Source organism: Crotalus tigris, unplaced genomic scaffold, assembly GCF_016545835.1.
Source record: "Crotalus tigris isolate CLP2741 ecotype Arizona unplaced genomic scaffold, ASM1654583v1 scf7180000017550.10884619, whole genome shotgun sequence".
In the NCBI taxonomy this organism is placed as follows: Eukaryota; Metazoa; Chordata; class Lepidosauria; order Squamata; family Viperidae; genus Crotalus; species Crotalus tigris.
The window spans coordinates 5,144,136-5,160,933 of NW_024096468.1; the positions used below are offsets into that span (position 1 = coordinate 5,144,136).

Consider the following 16,798-nt stretch of genomic DNA (forward strand, 5'->3'; position numbering starts at 1 on the left):
GGCTGAGGCGCTGGCAGTCATTGGGACCAAGAAAGAGAAATGAAACATGGGAGAAAATTAACCGAAACGGGCAATAGACCATCTGAGTTGTACAATCTGGATGAGCCTTTTGAAGATTAGTCCTCACAGGAATTAGAATTTCAATTTCCAGGTCTCTTAATACATGAAGAGGGCATCAAACTGAGAAAAGTTGAGCTACCTGTTCAAAGCAAGTTATCCTTTAGTTACTTAAATTGGTAATCTAAAACTGAGGTCCCCAACCTTTCTTGATTGGCACACCGGACAGAAAGAGAGAGGGAAAGTTGATGTAAGATGGTGAGAATTCAAATAGATAAGACGTGTATCCTGAACATTAGATCTTGTGATGAATTGTGATAAAGGGAATTGGGGTTATTTAAAACTTGGAAATTATAAATATTAAACGTTAAATTTAAATATTAATGGGAAACTAAAAATTGGGAAAAACTAATTAGGACATTGATTGTCTATAAAGATTGAATGTTAAACTAACTAGGATATCTATAAGCTAAAAATTATTGATAAATGCAAGAAAGTTATTTTTATTTAATCGATATAATAAGAATTGGATTAGTTTAAATATGAGCCAGTAAATACTAAGGGGAAAAGAGGGGAAATATTTAATGTAATAGTTTGAGATCTGTACTAAAGATACTTGTATGTTATTGAATTATCGATTAACCCAGCCATGTTGCTTTTCAAATATTTAAATGTAAAACTAGAAAATCAATAAAATTTTCTTTTCTTAGAAAGGGAGGGGGAAACACCCATGCAAATGGGGCCACGACATGCGCATGACACAAACGGGACAGCGCTAGCACCCATGTGACACTCGCTAGCCCTAACCCATTTTTGCTGGGCAGGTGCTAGCACCGCTGTTTTTGCCGTGTGGCGCCCCATTTAGGCTGCACGGAGCCCCGTTTTCACCATGTAGCCACGGCGCTAGTGCAAGTGGGGGTGAGTGCGTGCACACACATGTGCACACTGGCCAGCCTGTCCCGGTGGCCAGCAGGCCATGGCCCAGTAGTGGGTTGCAGCCCACAGGTTGGGGACCCCTGATCTAAAAGGTCCAGAACTGGACAGCAGAGATATGGGGAAGTGAGTTAACCACTGAAATCTGCCTCGACTCTACTTCTTGGAAAAGTGGCATTAGACCAAATGAGATGGATTTTAGGTTTAAAAATAAATCCAAATAAAGACTTACCACTAAAGTGAAGTTGTGAACAAGTGCACAGAGAATGAATGATGTTGATGACCAGGCCGTGGGTGGAAGCTCTGAGAGAAAGAGGACCGGTAGCCACCAACAGAGTAACAACGTGGAAGAGATAGGGGAGGTGTGCCGCCACATCGAGGGAATTGTTAAAAGACAGCATCAGCATGTAACGGGCCAGAATGGCAATGTCGTCCCACATGAGGTGCTGCTCTAACGTGGCAGTTGGAGAGAGGCAGGTCTTGTCGATTATTTTGCACATCCGTCCAATCACCTGGAAGGGAATAAGCAGTCACGTTGTGTTAGAAGGTGTATGCTTTAGACACCGAAACAAAAAGTTGGCTTTAGGAACACAAGGATCCTAAGTGGCCATCTCTAATCAACAAAGAAATGAAGTGGAAGAATCAATCTAAGCCAGGGGTCTTCAAACTTGACAACTTTAAGACTTGTGGACTTCAACTCCCAGAATTCCTCAGCCAGCCCTGGGAGTTGAAGTCCACAAGTCTTAAAGTTGCCAAGTTTGAAGACCCCTGATCTAAGACTTCCCAGGGGAAAAGGCATCACAGATATTTTGGTGCCGTTTTGATAAAGACTCTCAAGTTATTTTGAGGGCTGGTTTTCTTTACCATTATTAATATGGGTATAATAAAGTCCTGAGAAACCTATTAAGTACCACTTCTCATCCCTCTCAGCCGTCGCTCAACACATGCTTCTTCCAGGAAGCCTTTGGGCTTCAATTGTAGGCTTTATTAAAAAAAAATACATCTGTAATGAGGAACATTGTTTCCCACTGAGAACAAACTCTTTCCCCCATATATTAAATCCTATATTGATGAGGACAATGATCAACCAAAGAGCTCCGAAAGATCGTATGTCCTCAACATATGACTGCAATGGATCCTGCTCATTATGATTGTATGTCATAACAGTCATGTGGCTGACCTCATTTTACAACCATTTCTGCAGATGGTTCTCAAGCGAATCACTGTGATCATCCCAGGAACCATCCCAGTCAAGCAAATCCAGTCATTAAACAACCAATAGTTTGCTAGGAGCATGGTTTTGACAAAAATTGGAAATGCCCATTTCAGGCAAAAACATCATAAAATGTAGTCACATGACCGCCAGATGCTGCAAATGGCTCTGCTGCTGAATGCCCAAACTTCTGTCTCATGACTGCAGAGGGGGCCTGACTGAATTTCAAGTCCAGGTTTGTAAAGTCCCCCTTTTTGGAGTCAGTCGTAACTTCAGACAGTTGCTAAGTAGCCAGTCATAGATTGAGGACTTCCTGTAATCCTGTCACTTGTTGTTCTATTCCTTTCCTGTTAAATCTGCATGCTACCCTGAGCTGTCAAGAAGTTAGGTAGCTTCAGAAATGTGAAACTTAAATGAACAATAAAACAAATAAGCTGTTTGGAAAGGTTTCAAAAGAATTTAGATCAGGGGTCTCCAAACGTGGCAATTTGAAGACTTGTGGACTTCAACTCCCAGAATTCCTCAGCCAGCTTTGGAGTCCGCAAGTCTTCAAATTGCCACGTTTGGAGACCTCTGATTTAGATGTTACTGTACTGCGATTGGCTGAAGGGCCAACCAAGCACCATTTCAAGAGCTACCCCATCAACAGTATGGAAATCCAGCTTCGGTTTATAGAGAACAACAGATTTCTTTGAACTTGTTCCTGTGGAGAAGGATAACTAGGTAAAAAAATCCAGTGAATGTGATCTGCAACATTGAAATTGAATCTTTTGCGTGCATTCTTGACTTCAGCTCACAACCGAATTGGCTAACACCTTAAAGCTGTGTTTCCTGAGCTTCTCAGAATTATATAACTGCCTGGCTACAGTATAGTGCACTGACCCAGCAGGCTCCTATGATTTTTGCTGTATTTAATATAAAGGTAGTCCTGGACGTACGACTACAATTGAGCCCAAAATTTATGTTGCTGATCGAGACAGTTGTTAAGTGAGTTTTGCCACATTTTACAACCTTTCTTGCCACAACTGTTAAGTGAATCACTCCAATTGTTAAGTTAGCAACAAGGTTGTTAAGTGAATCTGGCTTCCCCGTTGACTTTGTCTGTCAGAAGGTCGCAAAAGGTGATCACATCACCCCTGGATATTGCAACCGTCATAAATATGAGTCAGCCGCCAAACATCTGAAGTTTGATCAGGTGACCATGGAGATGCCGCAAAGGTTGTAAGCGTGAAAAACTATCATAAGTCACTTTTTTCCACTGCTGTTGATGGTCACTAAATGAACTGTTGTAAGCCGAGGACTACCTATAATATTTTTCCAATGTGGACATTGTTTTGTGCCATTTGGTTAGCCCTTTCCCTGCTATCCGACAAAAGGACAAAGAACAAGTGAAGGAGAAAAAAAATACCACTCACGGATTTCCATCTACATATGAAGAGAATAACTAGTTAAATTCAAAGAGAATGCTTACTTTGCTAGAAACCAGCTTCACGTTTCCAGAAGCCAGGGCAACAGCTGTATCTGCCATGACCTCTGCTTTGATGGACCCCAATCCTCCTGTGGCACTGGTTTTGATAAAACTGTCCAACACCACATCAAGTAGATCAGTTATCTGTCGAAAAGGCAAGAAAACAGCCATGCTCAAGAACATGCAAACGTAATCTTTCGTATTGAAAGGGGACCTAAATGTTCTCTAATTCGGAACACATCAGTACATGTGCACTGCAGGCTGTGCGCAGGTTATCAGAAGTTTTGCTTTTTCTAAAATAGATATTATTAATCTTATGTTGATCACATTACGGTAAACATTGGATTTTCAGGACACCCAGGGGTAGGCAACCTTGGCTCTTTTATGACTCCTGGACTTCAACTCCCAGAATCCCTGAGCCAGCATGGCTCAGCTTGGAAACTTCTCCATTTCTCCTCAGCATGGCTGGCTCAGGAATTCTGGGAGCTGAAGTCCACGAGTCATAAAAGAGCCAAGGTTGCCTACCCCTGATTTAGTCTGACGTTAAGTTTAAGACTCTCCTAAGTCACACTCAGCTTTTAGTGACTTATTGGCAACATTGTGGAAGTATTTGCTATCTCTTTTTTCCAGATGTCTTTTTTTTTTTTGTTTTTGACATCCCACTCTAGTTTACCAACCTGGGATTTCTTTGTGGTCTCCATCCAAGCATAAACCTTGCTCAACTTTTCTGAGGTCAGCCAAGGGCAATTAGCTGCTGCCTCCTACTGTGAAAATTAAATGTGTAAATCGAATAGTATCATCTAATGTCAGCTAACTAAGAGAGACATTGATCTTCCTTGACTATTAAAGGATTGGTTTTACCATTGGCTTAATGTTAACAGGAATGAATGGACTGTGAATTCAAAAATCTGATACAAAGCATGTCAAATAAAGTGCAGGTAGTCCTCGACTTACAACAGTTCGCTTAGTGACCGTTCAAAGTTACAACGGCACTGAAAAAAGTGACATTTTCCACGCTTATTACTGTTGCAGCACCCCCATGGTCACGTGATTTACATTTGGATGCTTGACAGCTGGCTCACATTTATGACGGTCAGTGTCCCGGGGTCATGTGATCCCCCCTTTTTTGCAACCTTTTGACAAGCAAAGTCAATGGGGAAGCCAGATTCACTTAGCAACCGAGTTACTAATTTAAAAACTATATGATTCACTTAACAAATGTGGTAAGAGAAGTCGTAAAATGGGGCAAACCTCAATTAACAAATTTCTCACTCGGCAACATAAATTTTGGGCTCAATTGTGATCATAAGTCAAGGACTAACTGTAGCTTCTGAGGGGTTCTTAGTCCTCTCTGAGCTTGGTGGTTTTCTTGAAGACGTTTCATTATCTAAACTAGGTAACATCATCAGTGCTACTAAGGAGTGGGGTTTACTCTTAATTTATATTCTAGTGCAGGGGTAGTCAACCTTGGCTCTTTTATGACTCGTGGACTTCAACTCCCAGAATTCCTGAGCCAGCTGTGCTGTGCTGGCTCAGGAATTCTGGGAGTTGAAGTCCACGAGTCATAAAAGAGCCAAGGTTGACTATCCCTGTTCTAGTGGTTTGCCCCGTCACAGTTGGTGGGGGCAGTCTTGGTTGGGCTGTTAATGTTAGCTTGTTTGGAGTATTATTTACTACTTGAATGTTGGTCTGATGATAAACTTGGTGTTGATCTATGCTCATCTAGGTATTGTAAGTAGCTTCTTGCTGACATCATTCAGTATTAAATGCCTATCAAAAGGTTCAGTCACATGTACAGGAAGTCACCTAGAGTCACCTCAATGAGATGGGTGGCACAGAAGTTCGATAATAAATAAAGACATAAATAACCTGATGTTCTAAAGGTGTAATGATATAGAAACATTCCTTGGATTAAATGAATGTAGGCCATGTTATTTTTCTAAATGTTTTATTACTTTTATCATAAGAAAATGGTTAAGTGCCAAGAGCCCTCTAAAATAATAAGATAATTTTACACTCTTTAATCAGATAGCCTAACCCAGACCTCTGTGAATTTCGCCCATGAAAATAATAATAATGAAAAAATCTTCCCACAACTATGTCAAGCTGGAAGGTCGATTTTGACAGAAATGCCAGTTTTTTTTTCTGCCCGTAAAATCTGATTCACCTACCAGCTTATTATCAACAAAAATCCTGAAAGACAAATCCAAATAAACATCATAGTAATGTTTAAAAGATATTTAATAGTTTACTCTGAACAGGGTGGGGTAATGGTTCTGGACCTGAGGAGACCCAAGTCCTCCCTGAGGCATGGAAACCTGAACTACTTTCCTTAAGAGCCAGTGTAGTTAAGACAGTAGATAACAGTGGGAAGAGGGATGTAGGAAATGACCAGGCTGAGCCTAAGGGAGGAGTCAAACACGTCATCAGTCTCGAGTCCCTTCCTGCCCACAAGAGATCTGAGTCCAGCCCACCTTGAATTCCATTGACTTTTATCTGCTGCCAATCTGCTTTTACTGTTGGTAGTTCAGATTTTTGTAGAGACCATTTATTTATTTATTTATGAGACTTATATACCGCTTTAAGTGCAAGCACTCTCTAAGCGGTGTACACCAGTAAGCAATGTATATATATATTTACATTGCCCCAACAATCTGGGTCCTCATTTTACCTACCTCGGAAGGATGGAAGGCTGAGTCAACCTTGAGCCGGTGAGATTTGAACTGCTGACCTGCTGAACACAGTCAGCTAAAGTGGCCTGCAGTACTGCACTCTAACTGCTGCGCCACCTCGGCGCACCTGCGCCACCTCGGCTTAGCACACAATAAACCTATAATCATTTGAACAGCCTGGACTCCTGATTTCTTGTGCTTGACAAGGCAAGGTATGCACAGAAGCTGGCTGGGTGACCTTGGTCCAATCCTTTCCTTTTGGCCCAAGTCAGTGTCAGGCTCTGCAACCAGCCGGTTCATAAATAAGAGCCCTTATCTTATCTTGTAATGAGAGCTTTGTTGAAAAAACTAGGTGAGCACTTTGGAGAAACCAGCAGATCCTACAACCATAGGGAAGAAATGCTAAAGAAAACAATGACTCTGAACAGAGGACACTTGAGTTTAGCATATATCCTTTCAATGACTTCACCAGGACATAGCAGGAATAGCTTTTGGGGAGGATATTTAAGTTACGCATGGACGTATAGTCAAATATACAGTAAAGAACATATATTGTTTATTCTTCAACCAAAAACTGAGAGGCGGGGAACCACTCGAAAACAGTACCTGTCCCAAACTACCCCATATCTTGGCTTGAATGGAAGGATACATCTGTTTCTCATTTATTGTCATTGTGATAAGTTTATCAAGAATCGCTGTGACTCGCTGGCGCCGAGCATCATCATTATGTTTGCAAAAGCGGACCAGATTCAATAACCAGGGAGTCATATATTCCAGGCAGAGATGTTTTAATTCAATACCTGAAATTCAAATAAACAGAGACATATTAGAAAAAAGACTTGCACAAAGGTTTGCCCAATTATCTTTTGGAACAAAACGTGGTAGTTATGAAAAAGCAAGGTGTACTAGAAAGACAGCAAATAAAGATTTCTCTCTGCCAAAGGGTCCTGGATTGGTGATGTTCAGACCCCCATTCTTGAAAGGCAAGTTGTCTTTGGCACCAAAAGTAGTGTGAGATACGGTGCTAAGTGACAAAAGAAACTAACGTCTCTAGGTCTTCTGCAATGAACTCAAATGGGCCTTGGACTGCAGATCAAAGACAGGGCACCTTCAAACACAACAATGCATATATCAGGCTTCACGGATAAGACTCTCCAAATATTAGCAGGGCTGACAGCACACTCTTGACTTTGTAATCTGCACTGAATTCCTTCAGCAAGTTCAAGAGACACATTTACATGGTTGTTTCCCAACAGAGAGTTATTTTGAGAGGGGAAATGTGCCCATGGCGAAGGAATCTTGGTTCTTCCCCTTAGCTTAGACCATACCAAATAATTTCCCCAACAATACCAGGAAACAGAACGCACAAAGAATAGAATAAAGCTGGAACGGGCCTTAGAGGTCTTCTAGTTCAGCCCCCCGCTTAAGCAGGAGAACCTATACCATCTCAGACAAGTGACTGTCTAGCTCAGTGGTTCTCAACCTTTTTAATGCCGCGACCCCCAACCGGTCGTAAGTCGAGGACTACCCAACAGGTTGTAAGTCGAGGACTTTCCCTGTCCGGGAGCGCCGCGCATGTGTGGTGCTGCCCCCTGCGCCGGCCGAGGCGTAGCTGGCAAGCGGCAGAGAGACGGAGCAGGCCGACCACCAGCTGGGCCACCATTTTTAGTAGTTGCTCAGCAGGGAGGGGTGGAAACTTCCAGACAGCTCACCTTCGCTGCAGACAACTTGCAGCAGCGTTTGCAGACTGGGACTTTTGGCGGGCTCAGCAGGGCACAGACAATTCCTGGACAATTCCTATTGGCTTTTGAAAGCCAATAGAATTAGACTCTATTCAAGAGAGTCTATTCTATTGGCTTTCAAAAGCCAATAGAATAAAAGGGAATAGCACAGCTAAGGAAAAGGGGGAAAAAATGGCGGACTGCTTTGTTTGGCGACCCCCGTAAAATGGTCGTTTGACCCCAAATGGGGTCGCGACCCACAGGTTGAGAACCGCTGGTCTAGCTAGCCTCTTCTTAAAAATCTCCAGTGATGGAGCACCCACAATTTCTGGAGGCAAGCTGTCCTTAACTCTGGTGCTTTGGAGAATAATGTGACCCCCTTGTCTTTGTGGCAGCCCCTCATACTGGAGTACTGCTATCACGTCACCCGTTTCTTCTTTTCTTTAAATTAGCCAAACCCAAGTCCTGCAGCCATTCTTCATATGTTTTAGTCTCTAGCCCTTTGATCATATTAGTTACTCTTCTCTGAATTTTTTCCAAACTCTCAACATCTATTTCGTGATATGGTGAGCAAAATTGGCTGCAATATTCCATTATGTGATCTTACTAAGGTTTTACAAAGCGGTACTAATACTTCGCATGATCTTGATTCTATGCCTCTGTTTATACAACCCAGGATTGTATTACTGCTGACTCATGGTCAAGTGACTGTCCACTAGGACTCCAAGGTCCCTCTCACAGTTACTGTTTTTAAGCCAGGTCTCGCCCAGTCTGTACTTGTACGTTTGATTTTTTTTTCCTGCCTAAATGTAAAACTTTGCTTTTCTCCACATTGAAACTCATTTTCTTGGATAGGGCCCTTTGTTTCAGTTTGTCAAGATCTTTTTGGATCCTGAGTTTGTCTTCTGGGGTGTTGGCTACTCCTGTCAGTTTGGTGTCATCTACAAATTTGATGAGTTTCCCTTCACTTCCCTCGTCATGGGAATTGACAGGCCAGACAGGTTTCCCCTACCCGTTCCATGAACCGCTAATGCTCAGCCTTCTCAGTGAGACTGAATTTTAAGCACTGGGAAACAGAGTTCTTTTCCTTTTCCACCCACGCTTCCCACTGGAAGAGCAGAAGTAGATGTCAGGTGAGTGGGCTGGAATTTATTTTGAGCTCACAGACTCATGCTTTCTGGGGGAGAGGGAAAGAGAGAGGCTTCTACTACAACCTTGGCCAGAAGAAGGAAATGAGCAGGTGATTAATTTATCATCCTCTCAATGAAAGCAGCATGCATCATCACTTCGCAAATTTCATAATTCTGGATTGAGAGATGCAAATTTTCAGCAATCTATCTCCTGGGTGTTGGCCCAAGCTTGAATACGATTCAAAACCTTTACCCCAAGTTCAACCCCCAACAAATGGCATTTCTGAACATTTTCCCGTCCCTTCTTTTATGTTTCCTCCTGTTTTATTTATTTATTAAGAACATTTATATGGCTGCCCGACTCATGGTGACCACAGGTGACTTACAGAAATAAAGCCCCAGGTAGATCATGACCACTTCACAAGTTCACCACCTTAAGGACCACCTGAGTAAAATATTTAGGAGTAACAGTTCTTAACGATCTCTGCCTACTCACCTAACAAGCCTATTTAGATTAGTAGAGAAATGAAACCACTCTTGAGACATATATGGGGTCCCCCTAACCAATTTTCTCTGACTGAAGAAACTACTAGGATAAGCAGCGAAACATTTCAAGCTAAAAAGAAAGGAAGATCATTAAGAAGCTGCTTCATCTGAATTAGCATGCCTCTTGCCATCGTGGCTAGGGAATTCTGGGAATTGAAGTCCACACATCTTCAAGTGGCCAAGGCTGAGAAACATTGCACTAAGCATTTCAATAATTCTGTCTACTCATAGATTTTTTTTTTAAAGCTGGAACTGGGATTACATTTCCATATGTACCGTATAAGAGGGGCCAATTTTATTTTTAATGTGGTGCCAGATTTGTAGAATTAATTCAGGGATTCCTAAAAATGTATTTAGCTCTACCTTTTCAGGGTTTTTTTAAAGGACAATTCTCATATTTCAATGTAAATCTGCCTTTTACTAATTGCTGCACTCTTGGATTCACTAAAACTCTTAACTTTACTGAGTATGTACTTGGGCATGTTGCCTACATACACATTTCTCCACCTCTACAACTGTACATATTTTAGGCAATGCCTTCATTTTTATTGCATTATTGCTTACAGTGGCCACTGCCACATCCTCTCCCACCTGGCAGTAGCCACCCTTGGTCCCACCACACTAGTGATGCAATAGCTCCTTACACACTTACTGCCTGCTTAAGAACTGCCTGGGACTTGTGACTTTCTGCTGGCTTCCCCGTTGATTTTTGCTTGCCGGAAGCTGTCAGGAAGTTGCCAGGAGGTCCTTACTTAATGACTCATGATCCTCGCTTAATGACAACAATGGGGATTGCCAGGATTGCCATTGCTAAGCAATGTGGTCATGCGACCTCGCACTTTTCGATCGCATTGCTTAGTGGCAGAAATTCTGGCTCCCATTACCACTGTTAAGTGAGGATTCCCTGTATTGTTACTATTATTTAATATAGCCACCCATTTATCCCCAATACCTGTGCTGCTGATTTCCTCAATGCAGCTATCAAGCCATGGCTATTATCTTATAAAAACTGGAAAAGTGAAGTAATATTACTTACTAGACTTGCTAAATCCGGAAATGCATTCTTCCAAAAACTCTAGGGTAAGGTGGGGCTCGTTAGCTGCCAGAGTCTTACTAATGGAGACAATGAAAAGAGTGTTGTTTGCAGGGATACAAAGACCTGATGTTTCCAATAATTGGCCTTCAATCTTTAAATTAAAAGTACAAGTTAAGGCACAGAGAAGATTATAGGCCGCAGACCTGCAACAAAAAATGAGGAATGCATTAAAAAACGTTTCCTTGGTGAGGTCCAGAAAGTCTATGCTCAGAAACCTATTTCATTCTTTCATTCTTTTATCCATCCATCCATCCATCCACCCACCTACCCACCCATCCACTCACCCACCCATCCATCCATCCATAAATCCAATCATTCATCCATCCATCTATCCATCATTCAATCAATTCATTCAATTTCTATGGCTGTCCAACTCAACCAAGTGATTTCTTAACATTGATATCAGTATATTTGGCTTCTGACCCCCAAATCAACTCAAGAACCTTATTTGGTCAGCCATAGGAGGGTCTCTCCATTAGATGATGATGAAATCTACATAAAACTAACACGTGAGAGATTGCAGGTGGTCCTCAACTAACATATTTATTTAGTGACCATTAAAGTTACAACAGCACCCCAAAAGTGACTTATGACCGTTTTCACACTTATGACCGTTGCAGCATCCCCACGGTCACGTGATTGAAATTCAGATGCTTGGCAGCTGGTTCATATTTATGACAATTAGGATGTCCCACGGCCACGTGGTCACCTTTTGTGACCTTCTGACAAGCAAAGTCAATGGGGAAGCCAGATTCACTTATAGACCACGTGATTCAGTTAACAAGCATACAGGTAATCCTCAACTTAGGACCACAACTAAGCCCAAAATTTCTGTTGTTTTAAGTGAGACATTTATTAAGTTGAGTTTTGCCCCATTTTATGACCTTTCTTAACACAGTTGTTAAGTGAATCTCTGCAGCTGATAAGTTAGTAACCCGATTCTTAAGTGAATCTGGCTTCCCCACTGACTTTGCTCGTCAAAAGGTTGCAAAAGGTGATCACATGACCTCGGTCGTAAGTATGAACCAGTTGTCAAGCATCTGAATTTCAATCACATGATCATGGGGATGCTACAAAGGCTGTAACAGAAAAATGATCATAAGTCACTTTTCTCAATGCCGTTGTAACTTTGAAAGGTCACTAAATGAGCTGTTGTAAATCAAAGACTACCTGTAGTGGTTGAATAACCATGGTGAATAAAGGTCGTAAAATGGGACAGGACTCACTTAACAACTGCCTTGCTCAGCAAAGGAAATTTTGGGCTGAATTATGGTCATAGGTCGAGGACTGTCTGTAGTTGGACTCATTCGAAACGAGGCCTCAAAAATCCCGCCACAAACGACCGTGACACATACCGTAGACTTGGGTCTGAGCTCCCTAGATTAAGCAGTGCGATGTTCAGCAGGGTTCCGGGCACATCCTTGGGACGGATTTTCGTATGTTGCGGTATAGAGTCGGGCTGGGATAACTCCCATCGTGTCCGTATATGAATGATAGACTGTACAATAGCTTCGCACTCCTGGTGCATGAAAGTCAGAGGGGTGCCCTGGTTGGCAATGGTTAAGGTGAACTGGTTTTCATCCACAAGGCAGATTTCTTCTATTTCAGAAGCGTAGTAAATGTCGTTCAGGAACACGGTCTGGCCCAGGACTCTTGTGCGCTCAGCTGACGTCACCTGGACAGCTGTGGAGCCAACCTGTGGAAGGCATTGAATTTGGGTGGGAGAAAAGAAAAATAAGCACGAGCTAAGGCAGGGGTGTTCCACTTGGCAACTTTAAGACTTGTGGACTTCAACTCCCAGAATTGAAGTCCACATGCCTTAAAGTGGCCATGGTTGGATACCCCTAAGTTATAGTGTTCCCTTACAGAGATAAAAGGAGATTTTTCACCCCGTGGTAGGCCGTAATATTCTTTCGAAATGTTTTGAAAGTGCAGGATGGCAACCAATAAAATAAGAAGGGATGTATTTTATTGTTTCAATATTCATAATCCTCTGGAATCCAAATCAGTCCTTCTTAAGGGTCAACTTTTTTCAAGTGGAAAATACTACTATTTCATCTGTCTTACCACATGTAGCTAGTAAGTTAAAGCTATAGCCACTGAAAATCATGCCAAACTCGGGCAAAAAGCTCTGGATATAATATTAGGTTTCCACTGTCCAGTTGTGTCCAAATCTAGGATGCAGTCCTCATCTCCGTTTCTTGGCTGAGGGAGCCAGTGTTGTACGAAGACATTTTCTGTGGTTATATGGCCAGCATGGCTATACACCAAAGGTGCAGGGAACACTGTTAACCTCCCACCAAACTGGTACCTATTTATCTACTCACATTTGCATGCTTTTGAACAGCTAGGTGGGCAGGAGCTGAGACAGGAACAGGAATTCACCCCATTGTGCAGTGCTCAGGTCTCGAACCCGGGCTTTCCAGCTGACAAGTTCAATGTCTTTAAGTGCTGAGCCATCACACCCCTCTCAAATATAATATTATGCTTGTTTAATTCTGGGAGTTGAAGTCCACCTATCTTAAAGTGGCCACGGTTGAGAAGCACTGTTTTAGCACCTACTGCAAGATACCAGATTGGGGGAAAGCTGCTGTAAATGCCAAAAATACAGTTAACTGGGGCTGCCCCTGAACAGCATCCGGAAGTTCCAGTTCGTACAAAATGCAGCAGCCCGCATGGTTTTGTGCAGACCTCAGTGTGCACATATGATACCTCTCTTGCGGGAGCTTGCATAGGTTGCCGATTTGTTTCCGGGGGCAATTCAAGGTGCTGGTTGTCACCTCTAAAGCCTTTATGGCTTGGGACCAGGTTATCTGAGGGACCGTCTCTTGCCGGTCACATCTACCGAACCACTAGAGCGGGGAGGCAAGGAATGTTGTGGGTCCCGTCCCCTGAGGAGATGCGTCTGGCGGGACCCAGAAGAAGGGCCTTCTCTGTGGTGGCTCCCTCTCTCTGGAACATCATTCCCTCAAAGATTAGACTGTCCCCAATTTTAGCATTCTTCCAGAAGGCACTGAAGACTTAGTTCTGCCATCGGGCCTGGGGAACCCAAAGCTGGATAGAGCCCAGCAAATGGTTAGTTTAATGTGTGCTGTTGCTGGAATGGGGTAGGGGGTGATCATATTATTTTATTTTTCCTCTTGTTATTTTATTTTTTATAGGTTGTTATTGATGTAAGCCGCCTTCAGTCGCCATGTGAGAGTAGGCGACGATACAAATCTTCTAGATAGATAGATAGATAGATAGAATGCGACTTACTTTAATGGAAACTTTGGTGTCTTTGTGAGCCAGTTTGAGGGCATTGTGGAAAACTTTCAGGTCTTCTTCCAAAGCCAAAGTAGCCGCAGGAAGTTTCTGCTGCTCGTGGTCTATGTGCTCGGCCAATTTCCCAGGCGAGTCAATGAAAACGAGCCTTTTGCTGCCTTTCAGGCCTGTCAGGAGCCGCTCGTGGTACTTGGTGTACTCCCTCACCCACGAGTTGCAGTTGTAGATGAAGACGGCAGAGACGTTTTCGTAAGCGAATCCTGGGAAAACTACAAACCACTTGGACAGGAAGTCTGTTTTGAAACGGTTGCTGGGCCCGGCGTGGGTGAGGTCCACTACGATCTCGTATGGTTTGGCGTAGTAAGGCTTCAGGGTCAGCAAAACATGATATATCAGCAGGTCCCCATTGATTTGGCCGGTCTTAAACCTGGATGGAGGAAAATAAATCACAATGGAAATCAACGATAACAATGGAAAATAAACCTGAAGGCAGGACAAGAAGCAACGGGTGGAAACTAATCAAGGAGAGAAGCAACCTAGAAACTTCCTGACAGTTAGAACAATTAACCAGTGGAACCACTTGCCTCCAGAAGTGGTGAATTCTCCAACACTGGAAGTTTTAAAGAAGAGACCGGACAGCCATTTGTCTGAAATGGTGTAGGGTTTCCTGCCTGAGCAGGGGGATTGGACTAGATGACCTCCAAGGTCCCTTCCAACATCATCATCATCATCATCATCATCATCATCATCATCATTATTATGTCTTGATTTATTTATTTGTGAATTTATATATTAATTTAGTCAATTGACTTTAAAGAGGTACATAGGCTATAACACAGTAATCTATCCTATTGGCTTGCCTGGGCTGTGTTGAAGAGGAATTGTCTTGGGCTGCATATAAAATATCTAATATACAGTAGTCAATGTATATAAATCACATACTAATGTTGGAAGTTTACGAATCTTGTGGGGCCACATTTACTAGGGGCCACATTTACATTTTCCAGGGCCATATGTGGCCTGTAGGTTGTGGGTTGGATAAAACCAAAACAACAACAATACAATAATATACACTAAAATCTAACACAACATATACATATGGCACAATGGATCCCAGAAGTAATAATTCTATACCTGGTACTGGGAAACACATATATTCATGTTCCAAGCTACCTGGAAAACTAAATTCTTATGCGCCTCTAGGAGGCTATAAATAAAGGTAACTATCAATAAGAAGTTATATTTTCCAGAAGTAGCATTCCCCAACCTGGTGCTCTCTAGATGTGCTTAAATCTAATTCACAACATCCCCAGCCAATACGGGTAGTCCTCAATTTATAACTGTTCATTTAGTGACTGTCTGAAGTTACAACGGCACTGAAAAAAGTGACTTATGACCATTTTTCACATCTACAACTGTTGCACTATTCAGATGCTTAGCAACTGACTCATACTTACGACAGTTTCAGTGTCTCATGGTCATGTGCTCCCCTTTTGTGACAAGCAAAGTCAGTGGGGAAGCCAAATTCACTTAGCATCCATGTTAGTAACTTAACAGCTGCAACGATTCACTTAATAACTGTGGCAAGAAAGGTCGTAAAATGAGGCAAAACTCACTTAACAACTGTCTTGCTTAGCAACAGACATTTTGGGCTCAATTGTGATCATAAGTCAAGGACTACCTCTAGACTACTGATGGTGTTATCTACCAGTTTGCAAGGGAATGCAATGCAGTCAGTCCGGTCAGATACTTGTAAAATAGATGATCAATAATAAAGAAATTGTGTTAGCGTATTCATGAAGTTGTTCTGATTCTTTGCACTTCACATTAGGAAATAATGCTCTAATTTACAAAGTTACTGCAAGGACTATATGATATCCTGTAGAAAGTGCTTTGAACATTCCTAAGGGCTATGTAGTCCATCTTATTTGGCAAAATTTTGCTACCTTCGCTTATCTTGAAAAAAAGTAAATAGGTTTGGATCTGATTAATGCAATGTTCTCAACCTTGGCAACTTTAAGACTTCAACTCCCAGAATTTCCTAGCCAACTTTTGGGGAAACCATCAGGCAATCCATATAATAAGTATGACTTAAGGTGCTTTCACCTTATTTGTTATTTACCTTATTTAAAAAGTATATTGGAAAGCAAAAGAGTCAATTGAAAGAGTCCATTGGATTGAGATGGGCGGCTATAAAAAATGAATGAATTAATAAATAAAATACATGACAGTGACAGGCATTCTCAAACATGTTCCTCTGAAAATCTATATTTAGAGTAGAATAGAGCTGGAAAGTACCTTGGAGGTCTTCTAGTCCAGCCTCCTGCTCAAGCAGGAGAACCTATACAATTTCAGACAAGTGACTGTCTAATCTCTTCTTAAAAACCTCCAGTGATGGAGCGCCCACAATTTCTGAAGGCAGGCTGTTCCACTGGTTAGTTGTCCTCACTGCTAGGAAGTTTCTCCTTAATTCCAGGTTGCTTCTCTCTTTGATCAGTTTCCAGCTATTGTTTCTTGTCTTGCCCTCTAGTGCTTTGGAGAATAGTTTGACCCTCTCTTCTTTGTGGCAGCCCCTCAGATACTGGAACACGGCTATCATGTCACCCCTGTTTCTTCTTTTCTTTAGACTAGCCAAACCCAAGTCCTGTAGCCGTTCGTCATATGTTTTAGTCTCCAGGCCTTTGATAATTTTAGTTGC

At 42.2% G+C, this 16,798-nt stretch overlaps 1 protein-coding gene across 5 annotated transcripts in view; it reads right to left on the reverse strand.

The window, feature by feature from the left end:
• The window catches only part of NF1 (neurofibromin 1), a 211,016-nt gene that overhangs the window by 35,772 nt on the left and 158,446 nt on the right, over positions 1 to 16,798 (reverse strand). For all 5 annotated transcript variants that reach the window (XM_039341252.1, XM_039341260.1, XM_039341268.1 and 2 more), the window contains 6 exons: positions 14,095 to 14,527; positions 12,192 to 12,532; positions 10,777 to 10,979; positions 6,950 to 7,143; positions 3,675 to 3,815; positions 1,223 to 1,502 (listed from right to left, as the gene is read on the reverse strand). In XM_039341252.1, coding sequence (XP_039197186.1) covers positions 1,223 to 1,502; positions 3,675 to 3,815; positions 6,950 to 7,143; positions 10,777 to 10,979; positions 12,192 to 12,532; positions 14,095 to 14,527 — 1,592 coding nt within the window. The remainder of the gene's footprint in view (positions 1 to 1,222; positions 1,503 to 3,674; positions 3,816 to 6,949; positions 7,144 to 10,776; positions 10,980 to 12,191; positions 12,533 to 14,094; positions 14,528 to 16,798) is intronic.